Genomic DNA, 12,661 nt, shown 5'->3' with positions numbered 1-12,661 from the left:
AGACTGAGAGGCTGATAACTACAGCTCAGTGAGGTAAAGGACTCTGAGTGTTCTGTTTAGATAGTTAACTTTAGTCTTTATCTCAGTGGGTCTCAAACGTTTTGATCACAATTAAACACATATTTCCAAGGCACTCCTTTATAATTATTGGGATAAACAGGTTTGAAATCATTTCAATGTATACTATAGGACAGTAAACCAAAAATACTCTGACATTAGAGATATTCTCCCTTGTCCGATGAGCCACAACTTTTCTTTCAAAACAAAGCTGCCAACTAGGGTGGCAAGGCATTTTTCTGAGGTGACAGCTGCCACCCCATGCCACCCCGTAGAACCGCCACTGGACTGCAGTGACACTCAAGGATCCTGACCTTTCGAGTTCAGCAGCAGTAAGGACTCAACAGCAAGCGCTCATTCTAAGATATTAAGCCGGAAACATTTGTAAATACATTTATTCCTCTTTTTTTAGAGCATTTTCTCCAGACTTACCCCTAGATTCCACCGGGTCCGTCTGTGCCGTGTTACGGCTGCGCCGCAGCGTTCACCACAATCGCAACCACTCTAGTCAATGGGTGCTATTCCACCAGACGCGTCGCGTTACGGCTCAGAAACGTCCCAGAAGCGTCCCAAAAGCGTCTCGGCGCTGGGCTCCGCTAAAAATAGGATGCAATTTTCGACGCGACGCGTTGCATAGCGCCGGGCAGGAAGTGGACCGGAGCATCCAGTCAATCCCCAAAATAAACTAATTTGCAGACCCTATCCCTCCGTACTCTTTCAAGTAGGAGGAGAAATGCCAGCGTTCTCCTCCGGTTTACAGGCACTGTGTAAATTATATATATAGAATAATTATGATGATGAATGCATTTTTTTACCACTAAAATACAGCAACACATAATTGATTCATATAGTTTATAACTGGAATATTATTATTATTATTAACTTTGTCTGCACGAAGTAGCCTGTCCAGGAAATATGCCCAAATCAACAAAAACTCTGAGCCGGCACGCAAGATGCTCCGCTTCTGAAACGCGCCCGGTGGGTTATGACGCTGGAGGAGGCCGGACCAAAACAGCGACGCAGCCCCGTGACGCGGCGCAGACGGACCCGGTGGAATCCAGGGGTAAGGCAGAGTTTGGGTCTGTGTTTCAGTGTGCACCGGGGAAACAAAGCAATGCTAAAACTCTATTGTGACTCAGGCCAGTTAAATAAAGTTAGTTGTGACACAAAATGTCCACAGGATAAATAATGATTTAGTCAAAACACAGCTGGTGATAAAAGGGTAGCTGTCATGTATGAAGGTATATGGTGCAAAATGCGAGAGCTTGTAAAAACTGATGTGAGCAGCAAAAAAAAAAGTTTTGTAGCTTGTAGAAAAAAAATGAACTTAGTGATGAAATGTTCACTTGCAGAAAAATATATTTTTCATTACAACTGCAACATGGTTATTACAACCTCTCAAATCAGTCATTACAACTTCACGAATCTACGCTGTGGCAGTATACATCGACGAATCTGCGGCCTTGACTTTTGCTACACTTCTTGCGATAATAGTAATTTTCACCTGTAAATCAAATCAAATCAAGTTTTATTTATATAGCACATTTTTAAAAACGATTTTTGGTCGAGCCAAAGTGCTGTACATATAATAATTACCTTACAGTAAGGACAATATACAGTAAATACAACAGCACAGATTGTTCAGAATATCAGTATGAGAAAAACGACACCCTCTATCCTTAGACCCTCACATCGTACAAGAAAAAACTTCCGGAGAAAACCCACAGTTTAAAGGGAACATGGGAGAAACCTCAGGGAGAGCAACAGAGGAGGGATCCCTCTCCCAGGACGGACAGAGTGCAATAGATGCCGTGTGGAAATCGAAGAGATAATACATTTTACAGCGTAAGTAGACCGAATGTTTGGAAATGCATGTGTAGATGTGGGTGGAGGCAGGGGGGTTGGAGCGAAGGGGCGAAGATATCAGAACGACGAGGCCCAAGCTCGGGTCAGTCACACACAAACAAGTGACTACTGTTGCCCCTTTCACACCAACGCAGCTCACGTTCTAGCTCCGTGCTTCGCTCACAACAACAACAATGGGGGACTGCGTCGGGTCGATGATCGTGTTACTTTTAATCATACGAAGCCAGATTAAATTAAATAACTACTTCTCCAACCTTTTCTCTAGAGTGCCGTGGTTCATTGCTTATTAATGTGTTACAGCGGCATTAACTCACAGCAGCGGCCACTCTAAAGTATTCACTGTCCGACTGTCACACAAGCAGCTGATAAATATCCCCAATTCCCCATAAGTGAATGTGTGTCAGTCTGAATTGACGCTGTTTGGCATCACAACGCTGTTATGAAAGTTTCTCTGGTATAAAATGGGTGATGTTAGCATAGCAACCAAAGCTACACTGACTATATTGACTAGGTTACTTGTTGCTTTAACTTGTGGCATAAGCCGTTTTCTACAGACACATTTTACCGGCGTATTTTTCATTATGATTCTACTTGTAAATGATATTACGAGTATTTTAGATAATAAGCAGAGTTGTGCAGCTCTATTTGTTGACCTATCCAAAGCTTTTGATACTGTCGATCATCGCATTTTGAAGCAAAGGCTGGTCAGTATAGGCATGTCCAGCCATGCAGTGGGGTGGTTTGTGAACTACCTCTCTGAAAGGTCCCAATGTGTTCACTTTGATGGGCTGTCTTCTGAGTGGTTAAACATCACTAATGGTGTACCACAAGGTTCAGTTTTAGGTCCGCTATTATTCTCTATATATATTAATAGTTTAGGTGAAAATGTCGAAGGAGCAACCTTACATTTTTATGCGGACGATACCGTTATGTACTGTGCAGGTCCCTCGATTAACGAGGCTGTTGTTAAATTACAGGCTGTTTTTAACATTATTCAGGCTCAGCTCTCTGAGCTTAAGCTTCTTTTAAATGTGGATAAAACCAAGGTAATGCTCTTTTCTAAAGCTAAAGCTAAAAATACACCAGAGACTGCTTTGGATATTGTAACTACGCAAGAAATACAACTTGAAGTGGTTACCTGTTACAAATACTTGGGTATCTGGCTTGATGACTGTCTCACTTTTAAACGTCATGTCAATAACCTGCTGAAAAAGCTGAGGGTTAGGCTAGGTTTCTTTTACAGAAACAAGTCCTGTTTCTCGCTTGAGGCCAGGAAAAGGCTAGTCACTGTGACCTTTTTACCTGTGCTGGATTATGGTGATCTGATGTATATGAATGCACCTGCCAATTACCTGAGCAAGTTAGATGCCGCCTATCACAGTGCACTGAGATTTTTGACAAATTGTAAAGCACTTACGCATCACTGTACCCTGTATACCAAGGCGGTTATGCCATCACTTACTGTACGGAGGCTCAGTCACTGGTACTTTTTCATTTACAAAGCCATGTTGGATAAACTACCATCTTATATCTGCTCCCTGATCTCTCTGCGAATTGAAAGTACTTATTGCCTGAGATCGCATGCTGTGGTTTTATTAAATGTGCCAAGTGCTAGGACTGTCTTAGGGAAGAAAGCTTTTAGATGTGCAGCTCCACTAACATGGAACAGTCTGCAAAAAGAATGGAAAATTACCAAGCTAGTACCACTACATGTTTTTAAAGCTCGGTTGGATGCTACACAATCAGATGCTGTTGGTACCTGTACTTGTGGTTAAATATGTAAATTGTAATCCCTGTACATTTTGCTGTATGATGTCCTTTTGTTGTTCTGTTGTTTATGTTTGTATGTCTTCTTGTGGAACCTACTGCTGCAGGTCTCCCTTGAAAAAGAGATCATTGATCTCAATGGGATTTTACCTGGATAAATAAAGGTTTTGAATTGAATTGAATTGAATTGATAGTCGGACATGACAACCTGTCTAGCCCATGTATTGATTCCATCTGATAGCTGCTATAATACAAAGCAAAACGTCTGCCCCCTCCACAAAGATCAATAACAGTGAACGGATGGTCAACGTAAGGTACAGATAAACAGAATCACACGAAGCCTGGTTAGTGTTGCCTGACTTTATAAAGTGTGTTTTCTTTTATAAGTGTGTGGTTGCGTTCTAGTCACTTTGAACTACTGCTTGTTTCAACTTGTATTTGCCTTACACTCCATAAACTGTTAGCTCAGGTTAATCTCGCCCCCCTCCGACGTAAGCGTGACGTATGCGGTTCTTGCCTCTAGACTAGACCGACACTTTTTTCGAGCTTGGTAAGAACGGGTTTTCGGGGAAAAGAGCCGGCTCCGCTGCGGCGTGAACAGGAAAAACCAGTGCTTATCAGGCACAAGCTCTGAACCGGCCCTGGAACCGCGTTGGTGTGAAAGGGGCAACATGCGGGGCCCCACAGTCATCCGGTTCGACCTGACATGGCTGTGTGACTGACCCGAGTTTGCGCCTCCTCGTTCTGATAGCTCCGCCCTTTCGCTCCAACCCCCCTTTCTCCCCATGTTCCTCTACAGGTGAAAATTACTTTAGCGACACATTCATAGCAAGAAGTGTAGCAAAAGTCAAGGCCGCCGATGTATACTGTCTGCCACAGAGCAGATTTGTGAAGTTGTAATGACTGATTTGAGAGGTTGTAATAACCAAGTTGCAGTTGTAATGGAAAATATATTTTAAAAAAATAAATAATTCTGCAAGTGAACATTTCATCACTAAGTTCATTTTTTTTCTACAAGCTACAACACTTTTTCTTCTGTGACTTCAAATTTGGTTCACAGATACGTGGATATTTTATACAAGTGTAAATGTATGCCTAAACTCAGATGTTGTGCTCACATCAGGTTTTACACGCTCTTGCATTTTGCACCATATCATGGTCCATCAATAAAAACGATTTCATGACTAGTTCAGTTGTATGACAACATAAATAAACAAATGTGGTAAGGCAAACATTGATACCCAAAGCCATTTGGTCTTAATAACTCAAAGTAATTTAGATAATTGAGTGCTGTCTTAGCATTAGACATACTCTTGAAAAGTATGAAGAAAAAAGTATTTAGACAGTAATACCTTATGCCAGAAGTGTTTAGAACCAGCCTTTCAGCAGGGTCCTGTGAGGGACATGCTAACAGAGAGGAGTGACGGTGGCCACTTCCGGGTTTGGTAACATTCTCTTTAACAGACCTCTGAAATGCGAAGCGTAACGTTACCTGGGCTGCTTCACGGCTCCTCAAACAGCTGACATCATACCCTACTGCTGTAAACCACAGCAACTCTAACATGACGTCATTTCATAAACACATTACTGTCATATTTAACTGCCGTTCAACCCATAACAGTAACAGTGGATACTACGCCGAAGCTTACGAAGCCTACGCGAGCTTCATTATTAAGACAACAACTGACAGCTACACACTGGGACTGTTATGGTAACGTTAGCTAGCTACAACAGCGTCTAATAATTTCAAACTTACCCGTGTTTCTACGCCACTGTTAATTTGACTTAAAACTAAATGTCGTGTTGGTCTGGTCAGCTTACAGTTTAACGCTAAGCATGCTGTCTGGAGAGGCGGGCTGCTACACTGGAGAAGTTGTGCTCTGTCACTTTAGGTTCAGCTCGCAGTCACCGTGTAAAATGGAAGTCTCTCTGAACCGTTACCACAGGGGGGGGGGGGGGGAGCAGAGCCAACATGATAAGGGCTATTTCCTTCAGCATAAGTTGTATTGACTTTATGTAGAGTTCTACTTTAATGTTAAACATTGCGCATTACCTTGAATTGATTCGTAGTTTTCCTCAAAGGGAAGTGAAAGTGCACTTGACAGCTCCCTGAGTTAGAGCGGGACGTGGTACAGTCCAGACTAAGGAACAGCCTGATCATCTCCAGACAGTCTGTCCAGCTTCATCAGCTTCATGTTTTATTAAAAGATCAGATCACCTTTATTGATGGCCAGAAGGAAAATGTTGGTGTTGCAGCAGAGAAGATAAATACATATCTTACATCGAGAAAGGTCAAAATAAAGAATACATTAATATAAAAGAGCCAAAACAAAAAAAAGTGTAATTAAATAGGAACTACAATAGAGCAATTAGACTCTAAATTGAAATGTAAGCATTATACAAGCAGTATCCAACACCAGTTCAGTGTTCAGTGCAAAATGTTATCATGCAGAAGCAACATCTTTACAAGAAAACACATGTACCAGCTAAAGTAATATTCAATATAAAAGTGAATTCTTCAGCACAAGAATTAAGTAAGTGAGTCATAAATAGCCAATCCCAAATGTACCATGTGATCATTACAAACTTAAACATAACTAAACACATACAGCAACTAATGTGGAGATGCACTACAAGTAGTGTTGTTTGCCTTTTCCTACTGGATCCTGCGGTTAGGGTTGTTGATGCATTCTGTGCCAGCTTGTCCTTAAAAACCCTGAGCAGAACCAGAGCTGCTCACGCTGAAATGAATCTCTGTTTATGAACCTTTTCCAGACACTGAGGACATGAGACATTGAATGAAGGCATTGGTGCAGTGGCAATGGTTAGATCTTGAGTGAAACTAGTAAGCAAGATTTATTGAGCAAAACTCAGAGGCTCTGTGTGTCTCTGTCTGTGGTTGGACCTCAATCCCCTGCTCTTTATGTAAATAATCATGTACGTCATTTGCAGACATAAACAATATATTTTATGAAAATATTAATTTGATTGATGTTTGTGTATAAATGATGAATTCATGTTATGACAGAAGCGTGTGATGACTAGTGTTTGTGTGCTATGAGCCGACTTTGCCTACGCCTACAGGTCAGGAGGCATGATGTGTTTCAGAGCCAGAATACTTTGACTCATCCCACAGAGGGGACATTCAACCTTCAAGTGAAAGGTCAATGTGTTTGGGCCAGGGAGCTGCACGATGTACCCTCTTTTCAATCATTCTTTTCATGTCTGTGTCGGATTCCTTCATTTCCCAGAAGCCTTTTGGTGAGCAGGTCATCACGTTGAATGGTTTGCCACTTTAAAAAAAGTGTGTGGGAAGTATGTTTCTGATATGTTTATTTTCATTATTGTGCCTTTGAAACAAAGGTCTGTGAACAGGACTTTTAAATGGATGGAAAAAGGCACCATGTCATCGCTGCCATTTATTCATGAAGACAATCCACTCACGGTGAGAAGTATGTGTTATTACATGTTGCTTGTTAGACTCTTTCATCCAAAGCGACTTCCATACTCAATACTGTGCAGGAGCACTTTGGTGTCCCAGGGACACAACGACATGCTGACTGCAGTGGGTTTGAACCTGTGACCCCCTGGTCCCAACACCAAGGCTCTATCCACTGCGCCACAAGCCGCCTGTTATACTGTATGTTCCACAGGTCTCCCTCCACATAATGCTTGCCTCTAACATATGACCTTGTATCGTGTCACAGCTGGCATATTGAGGGTAAATCATTATTATAACATTGTTCTTAATATTCAAAACTCAAGACAATTAACAATGCATTTTATGTAGCCAATCACAGAAGCCGAACATAAATATATATACTCGTACAAAGTGTTGTCTTTATCAGTGTGAATTCATGTTAACCTGATACGAGTGTCCAGCTGTCGGACTGTGAGGCTGCAATCAGATTGTGAGCTAAATGAAATCAGGAAGCTAACATGCTCACAATGCTAATGTTTGGAGTGTGATACGCTTTCTGTCTTAGTCCTGAAATAAATCAGCAGCAATATCATTTATTGCAATAAAAGTAAAGTATAGTACAACTAGTCACACTGTACCTGCAGATGTCTTAAACAGACAGAGTAACACACGAAATACAGTAAATCCCAGCAGCTGATATCTGTAGTGTTCATATTGAAGAGGAAGCATCATGACGTAGAGTCCTCTCTCATGTCCTTTGCGTCTCCTCCATGTTTCCTGGTGATGAACTGTGCTCTGGTGATGTCACAGGCTGACTTCCTGTGCAGGGTCTGGTGCAGGTAGCCGTTATAGAAGTCCCCTGCTGTCAGCCTCTTCTTCAGGAGCACAGACCTGAAGCCCACCCAGCCGTCCTGGAGCAGGGAGCACACGTTCACACAAAGAGTAAATAGGACTTTCATTATATTTGACATACATTTGTTCAGCTTTAATACGAAAGGGGAAAAACACAGCAGCTGAAGATGAAAAGTATGTGAGTTAGTTATCATTATAAATACATTACTGCAAGCTCACAATCTGATCCAGTGTTTGTGACAACAATGTTGTACAACAACACAATATATACTTTACTATTACTACCGTCACCTGACAGCTACCTCATTATGTGTGTCATGTGGACCTCCAGCGTCCAGTGGCTTTCTTCAGCTACTTCTTGAGAACACATTTAGTTTTCTCTGAAATGCTGAACACCCAGTTTCCTCCTATAACAGTCTGAACTAATCCTGCTTTCTGAATCACGGCCCAGAGTATTCAGTCCATCACTGGAATAAAAGATGTGTCACTTTGTGATTGTGTTTCAGTCCTTGAAACTCGGGAATTACATAATAAGTGCTGCAAACTCAAATTGAATAGAGTGACTGCAGCCAGGGACGGCCTTATGTTAAAACAGTTCCTGTTGTAACCACTAGGTGTCACGATTGCCATGGCAGCAGTAACAAGAAAGCAAACAGAGGACTCTGGCCGTTTCTCAATGTCGAGTATACCTGCTGCAGAGCCACTACTTCAAGTATACTACGAGTTGAGTGGCGCCGAATGCTGGGCGTTTAACATGCATTCAAACAGTCCTTCGGAGCCACTCCATGACGTAGTATACTGAAATAGTGGCTCTGCAGCAGCTCTGCTCGACATGGAGAAAGGGCCAGTGAATGCAGCAGACCCCAGACACTAGAGACACTAGTAGGGTGTGTCTGTTTCCTTTGCCAAGAGTCCATGCTGTGATGGGAAAACATAAAGAAAAAAACATTTGTGAACTTATTGAAATAAATATATAATAAATGATGTTCATTTTTCCATTGGAGAGATCATCATATTTTTTTAAGAGGATCCTGGTTAGTTTGTGAGGGACTGCGCCCAAAGAGCACTATGGGAGTAAGACATATAGCTCAAGAAGAACTCACATGTGGTTAGCGCACAAGATTGTGACTACTGCTGCTTTGTTTGTTCTGTGTATGTTAGTGCATATTGTATTAAGTGTAGGACTTTGTATTGTAGGACACAGAGGGAGTCTGCAGTCAGCTGCTCAGGCACAGATTACACACTGAAGCTTCACCTTTCTTTCAAATGGTACGTGACCATGCTGCACACTCCACACCAATTTACGAAAAGGCTTTACAGACATTATTTGAGGGACATTTGGACATTATGTCAAAACACAAATAGAAATATAGCAATACAACTGTAAAGAGGACCAGGTGTGTGAGTGAAACACACCTTACAGCTCACAGCCAGAGTGTTGGACTCCTTCTGGTAGCTCACTGAGCCGGGGGCCGCTCTGCTCCTCTCATCTGCAAACAGAGGGATGACGACACACGAACAACACACTTTCAGAGGAGAGAGAACACAATCTCAGAGAATATATTAGACTCGCAGACTGGTTCAACTAATGTAGTGCACTAACAAAGCACCACACTAAAACCTTCGGTGTGCATTGTGTTGCTTGCTACGGGAGGTCTGAAAAGAAGCCTTATATAAAATCACAGGTAGCAGACATTAATGTTCACCATATTATTCATCGGTATACATTTGATCTGTATATCAAATACACTTTAAATGCTCACTACTGATTGGCTAAAGTAGTTAGACACTGCTGCTGTATTGCAGCTAATAGAACACCAATGAGAGGATTGAATGATCCATTTATATTTATCACACATGAATGATTATTAAATCAAGCTCACTTTCAGCACAGTTAAAGTTGAGGAGCTGTACAATGTTGAGTAGTCACTTTTGTATCAACTGTTCACATCAACAGCGTTGTTATTTGTAATGCTTCATAGGCAGAAGTAGCACATGTGTTTACCTTGTACAGTAGAAGAGAAAAGACACACTGGCATCATTCAGGAAACTATCCAAAAACACAAAATGTTCCAATAGGATTAACCAAACTTACCTAATAATGAAATGTGACATCTTCCTACAAAGTCCAGCAGCTTTATGGTCCTTCCCATCCACGTGGTCCTCAGAGGAATCTGATTGGAAGAGAAGCATCGTCAGAGGCATGCTTCATTCCTCAGAGCCTACATGTCTCCATGGTTCATTACCCGCGAGCCGATGGCGCAATGCAGACAGCTGATCTGATCACAGGTCTGCTCCTCCCACTCCACCCAGCTCATGGAGGCATTGATTTTGGGGGCTATATTTGGAAATGAATGTGTAAGTACGAAGACGTTTTATGTAGCATGACTGTCTGTGTGGTTCAGAGCTACGTACCAAATGTTCCCCCGCTCTGGCTTTGCTCTCTTTTCTGAGCTATTCTCTCAGACAGAGTCCTCAGGGTATCAAGCAGCTGCAAAACAAACACAGTCAGCTTGCTGGGAGCAGACAGACACCTGACATGTTCAACACACCCACCAGGTGTGCTCCTTTAGAGGAGAGGGCTGCTTCCAGCTGGTCTGCAGTGCAGCCTTCAGGGACCTGATGGAGCTCCTGCTGGAGGAGGGGGCCCACATCAAACCTGGGGGGGGGGGGGGACATTCTTAATCTCTGTGTGATGGCAGATGGTCTGATGGTGGAATGTAGAATCAGGAGCTTTCCCCTCAGGTTACCTGTGAGGGCGGATCTGGATGATGGAGACCCCCGTCACAGCATCACCATGCATGATGGTGTGGAAGATGGGGGCCGGGCCCCTCCACCTAGGCAGCAGGCTGGGGTGGACATTCAGAATCCCACTGCAGAGAACACACACACACACACACACACACACACACACACACACACACACACACACAAACACACACACACACACACACACACACACACACACACACACACACAACACACACACACACACACACACACACCACACACACACACACACCACACACACACCACACACACACACACCACACACACACACCCACACACACCACACACACACACACACACACACACACACACACACACACACACACACACACACACACACACACACACACACACACACCATTATTTTGAATGCCAAAGTCATTTATGCCGTCTTTTATTTGGTTAATGTTATTGATACTAGGGTAATCTGTTACTCATAACTTCTTATAGTTTTGAAATGATCATACTAATTGAAACATTATTTAAAAAGTATTCTTACAAAATGCAATAATTGTATGTTCAGATGAAGGCTATGATATGAGTAAATAATAAAAGTATTATTATCTATAGCAAGTTTTGTCTTGGCCATCATTTATAATAATAATGGCCCAAATGTAAAAGTTAAATCTATTTTTAAAGACGTGTCCACACTGAGATCTCTGTTACTTTAGAATCAGAATATCTCTATAGCCATCATACTTAGGTATACCACCTCCTAGGCTTCTCTGAGTGCAGGACAATGTTAAGAGGCCACAGATACCAAACTGAAGGCTTTAATTCAGCCTGGGCCTCCAGCAGGGGGCACTCTTCAGGTTTAGCTACATCACATGAAAGCAGCTCCACTGTGGGAACTTGTGATGAGCTTCTCCGGGAGGCAAACAGCCGAAAGGACACCACCACCCCCACATCAAACTGTCCATCCATAGGGTGGGGGGGCCAGCTGTGGACTGGGAGCTGGTTCTGTAGAGCGAACCTCTTCACCGGGACGTCCCCCGGCAGAGCCACCACCTCAAGGGTCTCCACCACCCCCCCACTGGAGCTCCTACACATTACATGGAGGTTGTGAACATTTCATCACTAAATTCTTTTTTTCCCCTACAAGCTACAACACTTCAAATGTGGTTCACAGACACGTGGATATTGTATACACACAAGCTCAAAACAAAATTCTGCAAGTGCTCACATCAGGTTTTACACGCTCTCGCATTTTGCACCATATCTACCTTCATACAGGACTCACCTGTTGGATGTGAGCACTTTCAGAGACTCCACAGCGAAGTGGTCTGAGCCGAAGAACAGCAGCCTCCAGGGGGGTCCGGAGGAGGAGAGCCTGCGGGCCGCGGGCCTCCCTCCGGCCCGCAGGCAGCGCAGCGCCGCGGTCCTGCCCAGCAGCCACATCCTGACAGCGGCTCCGCTCACTGCGACATGTCTCCAGGGTCATGGGCGGGCTTTGGCTACGTTTCTGTCACTGTTGTTAGTTTGTCCTAAATGTGTGTATAGGACGCCGCCATGTTTTCCACTACACTTCCGCCTGCGTCTTCTTCTCTTGCTTTTATTCTTCTTCAGTGTTTATTGGCGGTTGGCAAACCAACTTGTAGGTGCATTACCGCCACCAACTGGACTGGAGTGTGGACAAGAGACTATGCAGAAAACAATAAACAAAACAAAGAACCAAAACTCTAGATTATTTTAAATGTATCAATTTATCTTAGAAACGTAATAATCTCACAATACATATTGCCTGATTTTTTCCCTAACAGCCCTGATAGCGACAAGTCATGGAATTTTGCTTTCTTGAGTGTCTGGAAAAGCACATTTCTCTGAGTACTATATTTCCTGCAAAGCAGTAAAACATGCTCAACAGTTCTGGCTGGCTGCAGTGTATACACTTTCTGGTTGGATGCTTCC

The 12,661-nt window shown here is 43.0% G+C and overlaps 2 protein-coding genes across 9 annotated transcripts in view; both read right to left on the bottom strand.

Annotated features, from left to right (window-relative positions):
- celf1 (cugbp, Elav-like family member 1) overlaps positions 1-5,622 on the bottom strand; it is a 39,706-nt gene extending 34,084 nt beyond the window's left edge. For 6 of the 8 annotated variants that reach the window (XM_034215094.1, XM_034215111.1, XM_034215104.1 and 3 more), the window contains exon 1: positions 5,512-5,622. In XM_034215094.1, the coding sequence (XP_034070985.1) occupies positions 5,512-5,528 (17 nt within the window). In that variant the 5' untranslated portion in view covers positions 5,529-5,622. The remainder of the gene's footprint in view (positions 1-5,511) is intronic. The other 2 variants (XM_034215114.1, XM_034215156.1) reach the window with 2 other exon arrangements.
- Positions 5,623-7,006: 1,384 nt separating this feature from the next.
- Positions 7,007-12,458, bottom strand: mtfmt (mitochondrial methionyl-tRNA formyltransferase). Its single transcript, XM_034215082.1, is given in 10 exon segments — positions 7,007-8,022; positions 9,380-9,453; positions 10,059-10,137; positions 10,210-10,301; positions 10,379-10,454; positions 10,520-10,622; positions 10,714-10,836; positions 11,597-11,640; positions 11,642-11,795; positions 11,994-12,458. Coding segments are annotated over 10 exon segments (1,086 nt in total). The 5' UTR covers positions 12,152-12,458; the 3' UTR covers positions 7,007-7,839.
- Between the last annotated feature and the right edge of the window lie 203 nt (positions 12,459-12,661).

This window comes from Gymnodraco acuticeps, unplaced genomic scaffold (genome assembly GCF_902827175.1).
Source record: "Gymnodraco acuticeps unplaced genomic scaffold, fGymAcu1.1, whole genome shotgun sequence".
NCBI classification, from domain to species: Eukaryota; Metazoa; Chordata; class Actinopteri; order Perciformes; family Bathydraconidae; genus Gymnodraco; species Gymnodraco acuticeps.
The sequence above is the reverse complement of the archived record's forward strand: the minus strand, read 5'-3'. Positions and strand labels throughout refer to the sequence as shown.